The sequence below is a fragment of the Carcharhinus amblyrhynchos genome, chromosome 23 (assembly GCF_965287045.1).
Source record: "Carcharhinus amblyrhynchos chromosome 23, sCarAmb.v2.hapA, whole genome shotgun sequence".
Classification (NCBI taxonomy): Eukaryota; Metazoa; Chordata; class Chondrichthyes; order Carcharhiniformes; family Carcharhinidae; genus Carcharhinus; species Carcharhinus amblyrhynchos.
Window position 1 is genome coordinate 8342424 of NC_137346.1, and position 19531 is coordinate 8361954.

General features: G+C 48.5%; 1 protein-coding gene across 1 annotated transcript in view; it reads left to right on the top strand.

Moving 5' to 3' along the window:
* The window catches only part of LOC145357258 (reticulon-4 receptor-like 1), a 63084-nt gene extending 48759 nt beyond the window's left edge, over positions 1–14325 (top strand). The window contains exon 2 of the mRNA XM_080210436.1: positions 12471–14325. Within this exon, the coding sequence (XP_080066562.1) occupies positions 12471–13783 (1313 nt within the window). The 3' untranslated portion in view covers positions 13784–14325. The remainder of the gene's footprint in view (positions 1–12470) is intronic.
* Positions 14326–19531: the final 5206 nt, after the last annotated feature.

Consider the following 19531-nt stretch of genomic DNA (forward strand, 5'->3'; position numbering starts at 1 on the left):
TCAGTTCTACTTTCCCGCCCTCTCCCCATAACCCTTAATCCCCTCTCTTATCAAAAACCCATCAACCCACGTCTTAAAAATATTTAGTGAGGCAGCCTCCACCACTTCAACGGGCAGAGAATTCCAGAGATTCACCACCCTTTGAGTGAAGAAGTTCCTCCTCAACTCCGTTCTAAACCGCCCCCCTTTTATCTTGAGGCTGTGCCCCCTAGTCCTACTGTCTTTTTTGAGCAGGAAGAGTCTCTCCACCTCTATCCTATCCATCCCATTCATCACCTTATACGTCTCAATGAGATCTCCCCTCATTCTTCTAAACTCTAACGAGTACAAGCCCAGTTTATTCAGCCTCTCCTCATAGCTCAACCCCCTCAACTCCGGCATCAGCCTAGTAAACCTCCTCTGCACTCCCTCCAAGGCCAAAATATCTTTGTGCAGGTGCGGCGCCCAAAACTGCACACAGTACTCTTGCTGCGGCCTCACCAATGCCCTATACAGCTGCAGCAAGACCTCCCTACTTTTATATTCAATCCCCCTCGCTATGAAGGCCAGCATCCCATTCGCCTTCCTGACCACCTGCTGCACCTGCAAGCTGGGTTTTTGCGACTCATGCACAAGGACCCCGAGGTCCCTCTGCACTGTCGCCTGCTGCAGTTTTTCGCCCCGTAAGTAATAGTCCTTCCCACCATTCTTCCTACCAAAGTGGACCACCTCACACTTGCCAACATTAAATTCCATTTGCCATTTCCTGGCCCATTCGCCCAGCCTATCTAGATCCTTCTGCAGACTCTCCACACCCTCCGCACAATTTGCCGTTCCCCCAATTTTGGTGTCATCAGCAAATTTCGACACCCTACACTCGGTTCCCTCCTCCAGATCATCTATATAAATGGTAAAAAGCTGAGGCCCCAGCACCGACCCCTGGGGCACTCCACTAGTCACCAACCGCCAATCCGAATAGCACCCGTTGACCCCCACTCTCTGCCTTCTATTTGACAACCAATCCTCTATCCATTTACAACACAGGAGGAGGCCATTTGGCCCATTCTTTTCAGGCTATCCAGCACAATCCCACTCACCAGCTCTTGGTGCATCGCTCTGGGGATGCATCTTATGAAAGGCACTATGCAAATGCAATTCCTCCCCCCCACCACCACCCTTTCATTCATAGAATCAAGCTAACCTGCACATCTACATATCGGCCTACACCGACAACAATCCCCCCCAGGTCCTATCCTCGTAACCCCACACATTTACTGTGCTAATCCCCCTGACACTAAGGGGCAGTTGAACATGGCCAATCAACCTAACCTGTACATCTTTGGAGGAAACCAGAGCACCCAGAGGAAACCCACGCAGACATGGGGAGAATGTCCAAACTCCACACACACACACACACACACACACACACACACACACACACACACACACACACACACACACACACACACACACAGTCACCTGAGGCTGGAATTGAAGATTAAAGTTTATTTATTAGGGTCCGAAGTAAGCTTACGTTAACACTGCAGTGAAGTTACTGTGAAGATCCCCTAGTCGCCACACTCCGGTGCCTGATCAGGTACACTGAGGGAGAATTTAGCACTCCCAATGCATCTAATTAACCAGCACATCTTTCGGACTGCGGGAGGAAACCGGAACATCCAGAGGAAACCCACAATACAGAAGGAGGCCATTCGGCCCATCGAGCCTGCGCCAACGACAACAACCCCACTTGTGCCCTATCCCCATAACCTCATGTACTTACCCTGCCGAACCCCCCTGAAACAAAGGAGCAATTTAGCATGGCCAATCCACCTAGCCTGCACATCTTTGAACTGTGGGAGGAAACTGGAGGAAACCCATGCAGACATGGGGAGAACGTGCAGAATCCCCACGCAGACAGTCACCAGTGGGCGGGAATCGAACCCGGGTCCCTGGCGCTGTGAGGCAGCAGCGCTAACCCACTGTGCCAGCGTGCCGCCCACTTCATTCACATTTCTCTGCCGATGTGGTTTTTTTTTGGTTGGGGGCTCGGCTGTTAGTTTCTCTGCATGACTTAAATTGCGTATTATGGAATACTTTTTTATAAAAAGGATAGCAAGGGTTGTGAATTAGCAGGGGCGTAAATACAAGTGTGGAAATATACAGCAGGTCATTCAACATCAGTACAGAGAAAAACAAACGGGGTCTCAGCATCTTGTGTGCAACTGTTCAATCAATTCCGATGAAGGGCACAGGTTGGAAAGTCAAAACATGTCATTTTATGTACAGATGCTGACTAACCTGTTTTGTATTCCAAGAGGTATTTATTTTTACTGTAGGCCTTCAGAATTTTCTCTTTATATTCCACATACATATATACATGAAAAGAAATATCTATTCCCCAGTTAAAATGCTTAATTACTTTTTAAACAACTCGTATTGCTTGTACGTCTTGCAGGACTTGAGGTTTAAAATATGTAAGGGGGGGAAAGAATCCCAAGAATGACTCTTCAATAATTCAGGCCAATACTGATTGTTTCACAAGTTATGCAGAGCTGAAAGAAACATGGTGATAGTCAGCAATATCTTTTCACTCAGCATGCGCTTCACAAAGGGGCAGCACGGTGGCACAGCGGTTAGCACTGCCGCCTCACAGCGCCAAGGAGCCAGGTTCGATTCCCGGCTCAAGTCACTGTCTGTGCAGAGTCTGCATGTTCTACCCCGTGTCTGCGTGGGTTTCCTGCGGGTGCTCCGGTCTCCTCCCACAGTCCCAAAGATTTAAAGATTGGCCATGGTAAATTGCCCCTTGGTGTCCCAAGATGTGTAGGTTAGGTGAATTAGCCATGGTAAAATGGGTTACGGGGGATCGGGTGGGGAGATAGCTTGGGTAAGATGCTTTGTCGGAGAGTCGGTGCAGAATCGATGGGCTGTAGGGATTGTGTGAAAGCTGTCATATACCACGCCAGGAACCTGGGTTTGATTCCGGCTTGGGTGACTGTGTGGACTTTGCACATTCTCCCCGCATCTGCGTGGGTTTTCCTCCGGGTGCTCCGGTTTCCTCCCACACTCCGAGGATGTGCAGTTTTGGTGGATTGGCCATGCTGAATTGCCCTTTAGTATCCCAAGATGTGTAGGTTAGGGGGATTAGCAGGGTCATTGTGAGGGCTTATGAGGGTTAGGGTGAGGGGGTGGCCTGGTTAGATGCTCTGACAGAGAGTCGGTGCAGTCTCGATGGGCCAAATGGCCTCCATCTGCACAGTAGGGATTCGATGAAAACCCATTTGTCTCCTGTCCAGCCAATCCCAATTGTGCTGGGTCCCACACAACAATAACTTGTATTTACATGGCTTTAGCATGGTAAAATGTCCCAAGGTGCTATGCAGGAATATGCTCAAACTGGCAGTGCGTCACAGAAGGATCCTTTAGCACAGGTGGTGAGTAGTGTGGTTAAAAAAGTACAGTTCTTAAGGGTGGAGGTGGAGAGGCGTAGGGAGGGAATTCCAGGACTCAGGCCCTGAATCAAACACTCAGTACGCAGACTAAGCTTCAGGGTGCGTCTTTCTGGACAGATTTGAATCCAGTTATAAGGCCTGACCTAGAACCCATTCAATGTGGCCTTTCATTGTCTGTGCAAGAAGGAATCCTGTGGATTCTAACCTATTTTTATTTTGGTATATCACCCCAGCGTGTTTCCCTTGGTCAGCACGGTTCAGAGCAGGACAAAGGACTGGGGAGACGATGGTATTATCGCTAGATTATTAATCCAGACACTCAGCTAACGTTCTGGGGATCTGGGTTCGAATTCCGCCACGGCAGATGGTAGAATTTGAATTCAATAAAAAAAAATCTGGAATTAAGAATCTACTGAAGCCATTGCTGATTGTTGGAAAAACCCATCTGGTTCACTAATGTCCCTTCAGGAAAGGAAATCTGCCACCCTTACCCGGTCTGGCCTGCATGTGACTCCAGAGCCACAGCAATGTGGTTCACTCGTAACTGCCCTCCAAGGGCAACTAGGGATGGGTAATAAATGCTGGCCCAGCCAGCCATGCCCATGTCCCCTGCATGAATTTAAAAGCAGGACTGAATGTGATGGAACAAGACAAAGCAATGACTGTATCACTACATTCTGCACTCTCTCGTTTCCTTCTCTATGAACAGTATGCTTTGTCTGTTTAGCACGCAAGAAACAATACTTTTCACTGTATGTTAATACATGTGACAATAATAAATCAAATCAGATCAAACAAAGGGCCAAATTTAACTTGTTTCTGGTCCCTCTGAGGCCAGGGTGTTGGCACTCCGCTGTCTCATGTTATTCCTTCCTCTCCCTCACTCCTATCTTTGCTGCAGCTTTCCATTTCGCCTCACGATGCATTCTTTTAGCACTTAAAAATAAAACTCCCCTCCTTCCTGCGTCACCTGCTGCCTCTACAGCCTCCTCCTCATCTCCAGGAGCCCCACATCCAGGGAGCTTAGTGAAATCTGGTAACCATGTATGGGGGTGCTTTCAGACGGACTGTTTCTCTCCGCTCCCCCCGCCCCCGCTCTCTAACACCCAGCCCCCTTGCCCACCCTCTCTCTTCAGGCTGCTTTACGAGAGTCAACGTCATACCAATAATACACAGGAGCGACCCTGCCCTTCCAGCCCGTTGCTATGCCGACGCCGTATATTTTTAAGCATTTCCCTCGAGACAAGTGACTTGGGCAAATTCAGCCTTCAATGTTTGCTCATCCAGCTAGGTAAACCTGCAGTCTCCTGCTCTGACGCCCTGTGCAGTTTCCAACTTAAAGTAGTCTCAAAAAAAATTTACACGGGACTTTGCCAAGCACAGTGGCTGGTTTTCAGCAGTGAAGAATGAAACTCAGAGTGCACCAGCCAGACACAAGGGGTAGGATTTTCCAGCCACGCTGGCCCCAAGACTGGAAAATCCTCACCGAGGTCAATGGATCTCTGCATGGTCCCCGTGTCCCACCCATTACGATTCCCGTGACGGACGGGATGGGAAATCCTTCCCACTCTCTCACAGGAGCTGTTTGCTTCTCTACCCCTCTGCCATCATTGAATCTGTGGCTAAAGACATCAGCGAGGGGAAATATTGGTGCAGTGAATGGGGAGATGATGGCCTAGTGGTATCATCGCTAGACTATTAATCCAGAACCTCAGCTAATGTTCTGGGGAGCCGGGTTCGAATCCCACCCCAGCAGATGGTGGAATTTGGTTTCAATAAAAGTATCTGGAGTTAAAAATGTTACTGATGAACCATTGTGGATTGTGAGGGAAAACTCATCTGGTTCACTTGGGGAAGGAAATCTGCCACCCTTACCCAGTCTGGCCTACATGTGACTCCAGAGCCACAGCAATGCGGTTGACTCTCAACTGCCCTCCAAAGACAACTAGGGATGGGCAATAAATGCTGGCCAGCCAGCGACGCTGGTATGAGTAAGGAAAGAATCCAGACACTAATGCCTTGGGAACGTGAGTTCAAATCCCATCACGGCTCCCCGTGGAATTTAAACGCAATGAATAAAATCTAAAATTGAAAAGCTAGTCTCAGTAACCATGGCAACAATTAGTGATTACAGTAAAAAGCTGCCTGGTTCACTAATGTCGTTTAGAGAAGGAAATCTGCTGTCCTTACCCAGTCTGGCCTACGTGGATCAGCCATGCAAAATTGCCCCTTAGTGTCCAAAGGTGTGTAGGTTAGGTGGATTGGCCATGCTAAATTGTCCCTTATGTCCCAAAATCTGCAGGTTAAGGGGATTCGCGAGGTAAATACGTGAGGCTACGGGGATAGGGTGGAGGGCGGGATTGGGCCTGATGCAGACTCAAAGGGCCGAATGGCCTCCTTCTGCATTACAGGGATTCTATGAATCTGTGAAACAGTAATGCGACGCTGGCCAATGGACTGGTTTTTATTGATTGAAGGATAAATATTGGCCTGCGCTGCAGTCGGAGGCCTGTCTTCAGTGTCCAAAACTCTGGAGCGGTATTTGAACCCACAACCTTCTGAATCAGAAACAGAAGTGCCACGGACTGAGACACACACAGCTGGCACTGGTCAGTGCGGCATGTACAGCTCACCGGGGCAGTTTGGACGGACGAGCTGTCGGAAAACATTGCAAATGGCTGACCCCTGCCAGCTGCCTCGAGCGGGACCCGTTCCAGAACAAAGACCAAAAGCCAACAGGGAAGACCGACGAGGGAAATAATAATGGCTATTTTAACACTGCTGCCTCCTGATCCAGAATCCATTGATCCATCTCCCTGTCAGTGTGTAGCTGACCTTGAGAACCGAGAGGGCAATAAAAAAAACCACTTGCCCCTGATGTTCGAAATGTTGGAAAATATTGGCTGAGGTTTAAAAGTGCCGGAATGGAAGATGTTAAGAAATTACAGCGAGGTAACACAGGGATTCTGCTCAAGTTTCTGGCACCCTTGATATCCTGTGAAGGGGTGTGCCGGAGAAGAGAGTGGTGGGTGAGAGATTGATTGACCAACAAGGAAAGGTTGCCTCGGAGAGAGAGAGATTGGAGGCTGGAATTGAGGAAGTGTCAACAGTGTGTGATCTACGAGGCGCACTCGATGCAGCACCTTTCCGAAATAAGTATCAGTAATACCTCACAGGTCGCACAGCATCCACGGGGAGAGAAACCCAAGTTAACATGACAGGTTGATGACCTTTCGTCAAAACTTGGAAATGGAATGAGACAAGACTGGGAAAGAAGCAAAGGAATGTGAGAGGGTGGAAGACAGGAGAGATAAAGGAGTTAGTCACTCAAGGCCATCAAGAGTAGTCGTAGAATGATTACAGCAAAAATGGAGGCCATTTGGCCCATTGTGACTGTGCTAGCTCACTACAACAAAATTAAGTAATGTTTATTTCTTAGTCACAAGTAGGCTTATATTAACACTGCAATGAAGTTACTGTGAAAATCCCTTAGTCGCCACACTCCAGCGCCTGTTTGGGTACACTGAGGGAGAATTTAGCATGGCCAATGCACCTAACCAGCATGTCTTTTGAACTGTGGGAGGAAACCGGAGCACCCGGAGGAAACCCATGCAGACACAAGGAGAATGTGCAGTCTCCACACAGACAGTGACCCAAGCCGGGAATTGAACCCAGGTCCCTGGCTCTGTGAGGCAGCAGCGCTAACCACTGTGCCACCGTGCCTCCCTCTCGCTTTCGGATCATTCCCCACCCGTTTCTCCGTAATCCTGCAAACCTTTTCTCTCCAGATAATTATCCAACTCTCTTTCACAGGCATTGTGTGATCCTGCGTCCACCACACTTTCAGGTGGTGTTTTCCACTTGCTGCATGGAAAATGTCTTTCCATTTTCCAATCACCTTAAGTCGGTCTGCTCTGGTTCTGGAACCTTCTGTCAACGGAAATAGTTTATCTCTAATCTGTCCTGACACCTCATGATTTTGAATATCTCCAACAAATCTCTTCTTAAACCTTCCTTTCTCCAAGGGGAACTCTCCCAGCTTCTCTGATCTATCCGTGTAACTGAAGTTCCTCGTTCACGGAACATTCTGTCAAATCTTTCCTGCACACCACCTAATATTTTCCCATCTTTCTTAAAGTGAATGGAAAACAATGATACTCTAGTTGAGGCTAAACCAGTGTTCTGTACAGGTTTACTCAGTCCTTCTTGCTTTTATATTCTCTACCCCAATGTCTAAATGATGTGGAGATGCCGGCATTGGACTGGGGTAAACACAGTAAGAAGTCTCACAACACCAGGTTAAAGTCCAACAGGTTTATTTGGTATCCCACTCACCTGACAAAGGAAGGAGCATCGTTCCAAAAGCTAGTGGCTTTTGCTATCAAATAAATGTGTTGGACTTTAACCTCGCGTTGTGAGACTTCTTCCTATGTGTAAAGCCAGGATTCCATCAGCTCTGTCGAAGGGTCATCCAGATTCAAAACATTAGCTCTATTCTTTCTCCACAGATGCTGAGGGAGCTGCTGAGATTTTCCAGCATTTTCTGTTTTTGTCCCAAAGGCTTTATTGATCAATTCTTCAACCCACCCTGGCAGCTTCAACAATGTGGACTAAAGCACCCCCCTCATCCAGCACACCCTTTAGAATTGGACTCTTTATTTTACATTGCCTTTCCATCTTCTTCCTACCAAAATGACACTTCCCTCCATTGAATTCCATCTGGCAATTGTCCACCTGCGTGTCTGAAGTTTAACACTATCCTCTTCAGGTTTGCAATACTTCCAAGTTTTTCCATCATCTGCTGTGATGCCTTCAGCCAGGCTGATGAGGTTGGCTTGCTCGAAAATGAACTTAAGTTTCCTTCCGACTTTGTTTTTTGTTTGGGCTGCCCCCCCCCCCCCCCGCCTTTTTGGGGGGCTGCCCCTTTTAATTTGTCCCTAAGTTAATTTGAGTTTGTCTACTTGTTTGGTGCCTTAGAAGAGCCCCCTGATGAGTCCTAATTGATGGTTAAATCAGGGAGCCTTATGCTCCCTTATTTAAAGCTGGTGTGTCAGACTCCCAGCCTGCAATCAGCAGGGAGTAACTGGAGAGCTGGCTGTGTACAGATATAAATAAAGTAACTTGATGATGGGACTTTTCACCTCGGTGGAGTTATTACACCTGCAGAATTTGAAATTGTGCTCTGCTACACAGGAGTCCAGGCCATTAGTATGTATCAAGTAAAGCAGAGATATTATCACTGGGAAATCCCACCAAATACCTTCCTCCAGTCTGAGAAACATCTCTCTATCTCCTGTCATTCAGCCAAGTTTTTCAACCTTTTTTTGAAGTTTATTTGTTAGTGTCGCAAGTAGGTTTACATTAACACTGCAGTTAAGTTACTGTGAAAATCCCCTAGTTGCCGCACTGAGGGAGAACTTAGCATGGCCAAAACACCTAACCAGCATGTCTTTTGGTCTGTGGAAGGAAACCCACACAGACACAGGGACAACGTGCTGACTCCGCGCAGGCAGTGACCCAAGCCAGGAATCGAACCCGGGTTCCTGATACTGTGAAGCAGCAGTGCTAACCACTCTGCCACCGTGCTGCCCCCAATGTCTTATGTGCTGCTCCCATCACTTTTATTCCATGAATTCTAACTTTGTTGACAAGTCTGTTATGTGGCACTTTCTCAAATGTCTTTCAGCAGAACACAAAAATTGTATTACCCTCATCAACCCTCTGTGTTAACTCATCAAAAAACTGAAGGAGGTTACTTAAGCATGAGTAACCCTTAACCAATCCATACTGGCTTTCATTAATTAATCCGCATTTGCCTGTTAATTCTGTGAATTGCCTTTTCTATCAGTATTGAGGTTAAATTTCCTGGCCTGTAGTGTTGGGCTTAAACTTTTACATTTCTTTGCAGAACTGTGTTAGATTTCCAATTCTCCAGTCACTTGGCACCACCCCTGTATCTAAGGAGGAGTGAATAATTATGGCCTGTGCCTCACAGTTTCTATCCTCACTTCTGTCAATATCTTTGGATGCATCTCATCCGGTCCTGGTGACTTCATAGAATCAGAGAATGCTTTCGGTGCAGAAGGAGACCATTCGGCCCATCGAGTGACCTTTTTAAAATCTTACCCAGGCCCTATCCCCATAACCCCGTGTATTTACCCCGCTTAATCTCCCTAGCTTACACATCTTTGGACACTAAGGGGCAATTTATCATGGCCAATCCACCTAACCTGCACATCTTTAGACACTAAGGGGCAATTTAGCGTGGCCAAATCACCTAACCTACACATCTTTAGACATTAAGGGCCAACTTATCATGGCCAATCCACCTAACCAGTACATCTTTGGAATATGGGAGAAAACTGAAGCACCCAGAGGAAACCCACGCAGACACAGGGAGAATGTGCCAACTCCACATAGACTTTGATTTGATTTGATTTGATTTATTATGGTCACGTGTATTAGTATACGGTGAAAAGTATTGTTTCTTGCATGCTTTACAGACAGGGCATACCGTTCACAGAGAAGGAAATGAGAGAGTGCAGACAGTCACCCAAAGCTGGTATTGAACCCGGGTCCCTGGTGCTGTGAGGTGGCAGTACTAACTACTGTGCAACCGTGCCAGCCTATTTAATTTTAAATACAGCCATCCTATTTAATATGCAATTTTTGCCAGTCCAGTGCCTCGCCGGAGGTGCAGTGGGTTAGTGCCCCTGCTTCCAAGCCGCTCTGGAGTGTGAGTCCTACCTGATTGGGCAAGGATGACGTATGCATAACACCAGGATCTCCTGACGAAGATTCATCCAGACTCGAAATATTGGCTCTATTCTTTCTCCACAGATACTGTCAGATCTGCTGAAATTTTCCAGCATTCTCTGTTTTTGTTTCAGATTCAGATTTTGTTTCAGATTGGCATGTCAGCTACGACTCTCACCAACTTTTACAGATGCATCATAGAAAGCATTCTTTCTGGTTGTATCACAGTTTGGTATGGGCTCCTGCTCTGCCCAAGATCACAAGAAACTACAAAAGGTTGTGAACGTAGCCCAGTCCGTCACGCAAACCAGCCTCCCATCCATTGACTCTGTCTACACTTCCCGCTGCCTTGGCAAAGCAGCCAGCATAATTAAGGACACCACGCACCCCGGACATTCTCTCTTCCACTTTCTTCCGTCAGAAAAATGATACAAAAGTCTGAGGTCACGTACCAACGGACTCGAGAATAGTTTCTTCCCTGTTGCTGTCAGACTTTTGAATGGACCTACCTCACATTAAGTTGACCTTTTTCTACATCCTCGTTATTGGTAGCCTGACTAAACCTGTTGGACTTTTAGCTGGTGTTATGAGACTACTTACTGTAGCTGTGACTGTAACACTACATTCTGCACTCTCTCATTTCTTTCTCTATGAACGGTATGCTTGTCCAGCATCTGCTGTATTTTGCTTTTATCCAGAATTTTCTTCCTTGATTAAAAACAAATGCTAAGTCATGATTTAATACCTCAGCTGTGCTGTTTTAGATAATAGTCTTTTAGGTTCCTTATCCAGTCCCATTCCTCTTTATTAAATATTTTTAATGTTTGTATGCTGATAAATTATATTAGCTGCCAGTCTCTCCTCATACCCCCCCTTTGCTTCTTTTATTTGTTTTTCTTTTTCACTTCCCCTCTGAACCCTCAAAACTGAGCCTGGCTCACCCACCTGACGCAATGAGGTGACAAAAGGAACGAGATGCACAGAGGTTGTACCTAGAGCAGGTGCACCACTGCCTGAAAGCAAAGAAACGAGATAAAGATAACAAAAGCTGCAAAGGAATTGAAACCAGTTGGAGACAAGGATTACAATTTGAAGTCGTTAAACTCAGCGTGAACGGCTGTACATTTCTTGCAGAGTGTTTCCAGAACTCTTTGGGGAGGTGACCTTGCCTTCTCGTCCCACCGATCAGTTGGTGGGCCAAGCTGGTAAGATTACGAGAGAGCTGAAAAAATCGGGTTCGCACTTGATTTCTCACCTCTCGCAATCTTACCAGCTCCGGATATCCAGTGAGATCAGCTTTGCACCCGAACAGGCTCATTGTAATGTTTAAATTCTATAGTAAGTAAAATTTAAATATTTCAAGTGAGTCTGGGATGCAATCGTCCCGACTCACTTGCCATCAACAGGGAGCTGTCGTGATGTCCTCACTGGTGGGACCAGAGGCCATTGATGCCCCTCTGGGAGGGGGGCCCCCTTGAGCAGTGCCAGCTTAGCACTGCCTGTCGGGCACCCTGGCATTGCCCACCAGGCACACTGGCATTGCCAGCCTGGCATCCTGGCACTGCCCATCTGGAACACTAGCACTGCCAGCCTGGCACCCTGACACTGCCCACTGGACAGTATCCACTTACAACTTGGCACACTGGCAGTGTGCTTCGGGCAGTGCCAAGGGGTGGGACCTATTGGGAAAGGTCAGGGGCTGAAGGATTGGGGCTTAACAGGAGGCAGGCAAGGGGAACACCGTGCACTCTGCAAATAGGATCGGGGGGAGAGATGATTGACCAGGACGGTGGCAGTTGGGGGAGAAATTGACCATTCCGTGCATGGCGGGTGGGCCGGGGGTGGGGGGGGCGGTGGTGGTGGTGCGGTCACATCAAATAGCCCATCTGGGAGGGGGAGGGAGGGCTGATTGGCTGTGGGGGCCCACAGTGGTTGCGGAGAGGCAGTGACACATCTCTCTGTTCTGTAGTGTTACATATCAAAGTGAGGTCAGATTGGATTTTTAACTTGCCCAAAAAGAAAGTCAGCGCGATTGTCTCCCGTTCTCACACACGTTCAACACTGTTTTGGTGAGATCGCCCCCTCTCCCTGTCTTTATTTCAGATTTCCATCTTCCGTTGTACTTTGGTCTTGGAGAAGCTAATTACTAGCTTGGTTAATCATGCTATTATACTAGAATAATATAAATTACTTTCAAGTGTTTCTTCCTGACGGCTTAGAGTTTTGAAAACAAATGCAGGAGTGTGTATAAATATACTCACTGTGTGTTCTCTCTTATTTCAGGCTGTAACCTGGAACTGTTCCTGATCTTGCTTGGATTGGAGTTCCACATTTCGCTCTCTTGCCCCAGACACTGTGTTTGCTACCCGTCCCCCATGACTGTCACGTGCCAGTCGCACGGATTCACCTCCATCCCGGAAGGAATTCCCGCCAACAGCGAGAGAATATTCCTCCAGAATAACCGGATAACCCTGCTGCTGAGGAACACCTTCAGCCCCTCCACGGTCACCCTTTGGCTCTACTCCAACAATATCACGTTCATCGACCCCGAAGCCTTCCGCGGATTCAGCCTCCTCGAGGAACTTGACCTCGGGGACAACCGGCACCTGAGGTTCCTGGACGCGGAGACCTTCAACGGCTTGGAGAAGCTCCACGCTTTGCACCTCTATCGCTGCGGGCTGACCTTCCTGCCCAATGGAATCTTTGAAGGCCTTCACAACTTGCAGTACCTGTATCTGCAGGAGAACCACATAGAGTATCTACAGGATGACCTGTTCCTGGAGCTGGTGAACCTGACACAGCTCTTCCTGCATGGGAATAAGTTATTGAGTTTGTCCCAAAACACCTTCAGGGGCCTGGTCAACCTGGACCGCCTCTTGCTGCACCAGAATCGGCTTCATTGGGTCAACAAAAGGGTTTTCCACGACCTTCGCCGGTTGGCCACTTTGTATCTGTTCAATAACAGCCTGAGCTCGCTTCCTGGGGAATGTTTGGCGGAGCTCGGATCACTGCAGTATCTCAGGCTGAATGGCAACCCTTGGGAGTGTACCTGCAAAGCTCGCTCCCTGTGGGAATGGCTCCAGAGGTTCAGAGGGGCAAGCAGCAGCGTCATCTGCGAGTCCCCCCGGGAGCTGCAGGGGGTCGACCTCAAGGTGCTGTCCTCCCGCCTCTTCAAGAACTGCACGGGGTCGGAGTCGCTCAACCAGATCCGGACGCGGCACCACCCCCACCACGGCATCAACAACGGGCTGGAGGCCGGGCCCTCCTCGCGGGGCGGGGCGCCCGGACCGGAGCACCCGTCGCCCGGCAAGAACGGCACCAGCCAGCGGGACGACGCGGGCGAGGTGGCCCCAAAGATGGCGCCGGACGGGACGCTGGATGGCATGTGGGGCAGCGATTACCTGCCCGACGCCGGGCAGAAACCGCAGACCATCCGCCCGTTCTCGCCCCGGCGCAGGTCAAGGATTAAGTGCACCCGTCGCACGCACTTGGACCTCCCGCCCGGAATCCAACAGCCCGCCGGAGGGGGAGGGAGCCCCCGCCCCAGCGCTGGATGGCTCACCCTCCTGGTCACTCTGGTCCTCGTCATCCGTTGAGCCTGCTTCCCCCCACCCCCCAAGTAACGAAAAGGGCAAAGACATTCTAACACTGCCGTCAATCCAGTAGGGACCAAAAAAAAAAAATTAAAAAAAAACAACAAAAAAAAATCAATTTTTAAAGTTACAAGCGATTAATACTGTTACTATGTGCTGAGGCAGGCCATGGATTTGTTGCATCCCTTTTGGACCATTGGAATATAATTGGAAATTGTTGGAATACCCACGCCCAATGGAACTGAACCGGCAACACATGACGATGTGGTGAAGGAGTTCCCCCACTAGCAGCAGGAAGTATATCAGAGGGCGCACTCGGAAATAATATTTTAACAACACAAACCCCACGCCGCCCTCCACCCCCTCCCTCTTCTGGAGTCAATTTTGCCCCACCTGCTGCTGACTCGTGCCCCTTGGGAACAAGCCCAAAACTCTTGATCGCACCATTGTTTCTCAGAGGCATTCCCCAGTCTGATGGTTACCAAAGCAATGGTGGTTCCAGACGTTTTTCCGCAACCCCCCACCCCCCCACTCCCACCCCCCGACACGGGCTTGATCCTTCAAAAAAAACCCTCAAACAAAGTTGGCCTCGTCCGCCTTGTGGTGAAGGGGCTTCCTTCTTTGACCAGATCCCCAGCTGAATAATATGCACTGCATAATCGCGACGGAGGAACACGGTCTAAAACACAGAGCTTGATTCATCCAAGTACCAAAAAAAAACAAACTGGAGGCCAGATAATTGTGTGCAAAGATTCGTAATGGAATAATTCCTTTTTTTTTAAGCGTCTATACCTGTCCTTTGGACAATATGCACAGCCCTTATCTAATTGACCCCTGTTAATTTTCTGGAAATGTATGTTTACAGATTATATTGCTACCCTCGTACAGCTTACGCTAAGGTGTTTTTCTTTCTTCTTCTGTCTTGAGGAGATGGAAGATGCTTCTTCAAACACAAGCCACGGATCCAGATAGGATAGATGCGGGGGAGTCTGTGCTGTTCTGGTTTAATGCGTTGGCTTCTGCTTTGTCTGCCCCTAAACTTGGATGGTGGTTGCCCAGAGCTGAAGAGAAATAAAACGCTAACTTTTGGTGTTGACGATGTGGCTCCTTTCGACAGGGAGGCTGAAGCCTTTCCATTTTCTTCATTCTGTACCAAGTATTAATATTTGTTGTACCTGAATTTACAGAATTGCTTTAAATATATATATATATCTCTATAAAAAAAACACACACAAACGTTTTTTTCTGAAGAATTCGGGATAACAAGTGCTGTGTTCATCCATTCTAAACAACTGAAGGCCTAAAGCCACTTTGGTTTCTTTGTGCATTCTGGTGTTCCCTTTTGTCTGAAAAACTTGGGTGAAAGGGGTTGGGGAGAGGGAGATGAATTTTCAGGACTGAAGGGAACAGAACCACCCCCCCCTCCCCCACTTCCCTACCTTACTCCCCCGCTCTCTCCCCTCCTTTCCCTATCCAGCACCTCCCCTGTATTACACCATCGGCCGCCCTCATCCATTCAACACCATTTCCTTTTCATTTGCAAAGCCCACCCCCCACCCCCCCTTTCTAAGTGCAGACCGCAGCCAGAGGTGCTTATCCCGCGGGCAGGACCAGACTGAAGGTGATGAGTAATGTGGGCAGTGTGGTTGGGCAGCATAGAGCCGGATGGTACATTGGGTTAGACATTCCTCTTTTATCGCCCCTGGAGAATTGTGGCTCGAGTCCAGGGGATGGAAGTCTCAGGGATTGGGTTAGGGCGGTGAGATGGTGGGAGCGGAGGCGGGGTGCTTTCGCTCGATACTCCGGGGTTGGATGGGAAATGAGAGGGGAGGGGAGTTGAGCTAGGCTCCCTCCTTGGTCAGTCCCCACTGCTGAGGTCCGCCCCTAATTTGGTGCAAGCTGGTATCGCCGGCCGCAGATGGTGATGACCCATCGGTGTGAAGGTGGCACAGTTCACGTTGGCACAATTGGGGGAGAGGGAGGTTGGGAATTACGTGGCGTGGGGAAGAGCAGGGGGACATTTAGCCCACATCTCAACATGCTTTGCCCAACTGGCAGTGCTTGATGTTGTTGGGGGCGAGGGGAGGGCTGGCAGCGGGCAATCACTTGAATCACCTTGTGCACTGACACAAGTACGTGCAATTACTTGGAATGAACAGCGCAGAAGCAGGCCATTCAGCCCAACTAGTCTATGCTTTCCCCTCCCCCCAACACGAACAACCTCCCACGCCCCACTCCCTTTTGGTACATCCAATCAGTGTGCCCTTCTAGTCCTTTCTCCCTCATGCGTTTATTGATGTTGTAAATACGTTTCTTTTCCTTCTTTTGACGCACTTATGACGGCGCTACAAGTGGTAAAACTACACGCCCCCCCCCCGCCTCCCTGCTACCCCTCAGGTCACAAAATCAGGAACAAAAGCTTCCCTTCTCCAGCAGTGACTGTTCTGATCAATGAGAGATAAGAACAACGCAAGAGAAAGAAGTAAGAGATGATACCCAATGGTGGTGATGTTTGTTGATGTTTACTTGCCGGTTTGATGGAATCGAATGATCTGAAACGTTGCTGAGGAGTTTCTTCCCCACAGGTGGAGTGGGCCCAGGACTGTTAACACGTGGGCAGCACGCCCTTTCCCCCATTACACCCATCCAGTCAAAAGGTTTCATTTCCCACATAATGAATCGATAATTTGTACAGATCTCACCAAAATAAAACAGTAGCGCAAAGATGACAGCCTTAACTAGCTTTATTTTACTGCAGTTTGCGCAGCTCATCTTTTTTTACATCAACTGTAACCTGCCGCTGGGCAAAAGTAAATCATATTCACAGGAACTGGAGTAGGCCATTCAGCCCGAGGGATGGTTCTCTGATATCCCAAAGCTTTCTGACTCGGGACAGATTGAACCTCAGTTCAGGGGCTAGGTTAGAGAAGTTGGGACTGTTCTCCTTGGAGAGGAGAAAACTAAGAGGAGATTTTTGTTGACTTCATTTGTTTTTCGTTAGTGTCACAAGTAGGCTTACGTTAACACTGCAATGAAGTCACTGTCGCAGAAACCGTAGACACCAGTTGTCGGCGCAGGCTCAATGGGCCGAATGGCCTCCTTCTGCACTGTAGGGATTCTAGTGAAGTCACTGTGAAATTCCCCTACTCGCCACACTCCTGGCGCCTGTTCGGGTACACTGAGGGAGAACTTAGCACGGCCAATGCACCCTAACCAGCACACCTTTCGGACTGCGGCAGGAAATCGGAGCACCCGGAGGGAACCCACGCAGACACAGGGAGAATGTGCAAACTCCACACAGACAGTGACCCAAGGCTAGGAATCGAACCCTGGTGCCTAGCACTGTCAGACAGCAGTGCTAACCACTGTGCTACTGTGCCGATAGGGATGTTCCAAGATTGTGAGGGGGTTGGACAGAGTAGACAGGGAGAAACTGTTCCTGCTTGCAAAAGGATCGAGAGGAATGGGGACACAGATTTAAAATGATTTGGGAAGAAGCAAATGCGATGTGAGACGAAACCTTTTCACACAGTGAGTGGTTGGGGTCTGGAACGCACTGTCTGGGAGTGTGGTGGAGGCAGGTTCAACTGGGGCATTCAAGAGGGTAGTAGATGATTACCTGAATAGAAACAATGTGCAGGAGTTATGGGGAAATGGGGCAGGGGAGTGGCATTAAGTCATGGCACTTGTTTGGCGAGCTGGTGTAGACGTGATGGGCCAAATGGCCTCTTCCTGAGCCGTAACAATTCTATGATTATTTACAGCACAAGTTATTTCATGACAGTTAACTTCTATAGCAGTAACAGTTGCTTATGAGAGATTACCATCTGAGCGTAAGGTGAGGATAGACCTCTGAGATTGTTTAAAGTTATCTAAGTAAAGTTGGGGGCAGCACAGTGGCACAGTGGTTAGCACAGTGTCTCACAGCGCCAGGGACCCGGGTTCAATTCCCGGCCTTGGGTCACTGTCTGTGTGGAGTTTGCACGTTCTCCCCGTGTCTGCGTGGGTTTCCTCCGGGTGCTCCGGTTTCCTCCTGTATTCCAAAGATGTTAGGTAGATTGGCCGTGCTAAAATGACCCATAGCGTCAGGGGGATTAGCAGGATATATAGATGGGGTTATGGGGATAGGGCCTGGGTAGAATTGTGGTTAGTGCAGCCTCAATGGGCCGAATGGTTTCCTTCTGCAGTGTAGGGATTCTATGATTCTGTTCTGTGATACAGAGTTGGCAGGGGTCCTGGTTTAACCCCTGATCTCAGCTGGGGTACATTCTATAGATAACTTCCTAGGGTTAGTGAGGGGGAAAAAAATCAGGAGCCAGTGACGAGGATTAAACTCTGCTGGAGCGTGAGTGTTCATCTGTGTGGAGACATTGTTATGACAGGGACAGACTTGGCTTGATGCCAGGTGTAGCTGATGTACCCAGTTACATTCATGGAGAAGGATCAAGCAGGAAAATGTGAAGGAAATCCCTGGATCCTTGTATCCCTGGATGAGCCCAATCTTCAGGAGATGAGAGAAGAGAAGTTGAGGGTGTGAAGCAAGAGAGGATGGCACAAGGTTGGGAAGGGGCTGCACGGGATAGGCACTGAGCTGTTTGCTTTGGTTGGAGAGTCTAAAGCACAAGGGCACAGTCTTAAGAAAAGGGGGTTGATCATTTAACCCTGAGCTGAGAAGACATTTCTTCATTGACAATCTTGGGAATTCTCTATCCCAAAGGGTCATCCTTGTTCCACTGTTGAATATTAAAGTTGCAGTTTAAGTTTATTTATTAGTGTCACAAGTAAGGCTTACATTAACACTGCAATTAAGTTACTGTGAAGAGTCCCCTCGTCACCATACTCCGGCGCCTGTTCGGGTACACTGGAAGAGAATGTAGCACGGCCAATGCACCTAACCAGCACGTCTTTCAGACTGTGGGAGCAAACCCACACAGACACGGGGAGAATGTGCAGACTCCACACTGTCACCCACCCTGGGAATTGAACCCGGGTCCCTGGTACTGTGAGGCAGCAGTGCTAACCACAGTGCCACTGCGCCACCCTGACTGAGATAGATTTTTGGGGAGTCGAGGGATATGGAGTGAGGTTGAGAAAGTGGAGTCAGAACCAATGATCGGCCGTATTGAATGGCAGGGGAGGCTCAAGGGGCCATGTGACCTACTCCTGCTCCTACTTCCTATGTTCTTCTGGCGAGAGTAGCTTGTTCTTTAAGCCGATGATGTATTTTTGTGTCTGAATCATTAAATAAGTAAAAGGGATGCTGCAACATTAACTGTTTTATCGATAATCTTTGCTTCAGATTTATGCAGTGAGCATATTGCAACAGGTAGGCCTCCAGGCTAAACAGGGCCTGGAGGTGAGCTGAGTGCCCCCCTGGAGGTCACAGGGAATAATTTCCAGGGAAAGCAAGCCTAAACGACGAGGAAGGGAAAAGCCAAGATTGAAATATCATTAACAGTTAAAACATCTGAATGTAGTTTCTTATTGGAAACAAAGCAAAAAAAAATCAAGGTTTCTTACTCAATTTCTGCAGGAGTTTCCTTTGACCAACTAATGGTTCCAATTCCACCGCTCCTGTGGACAAGAGAGAGAGGTACATCTTCACAAAGATAGCACGTTCTCAGAGGAGTACAATTAATGTAGCTCACTATGCACCTCTCCATTACAGAGTCCTCTGGAACCCTGTAGGTTTAAGAAAGCAACTCCCTGCTAATGACCACCGCCCACTCCCACACCCCCAACATGTTCCCC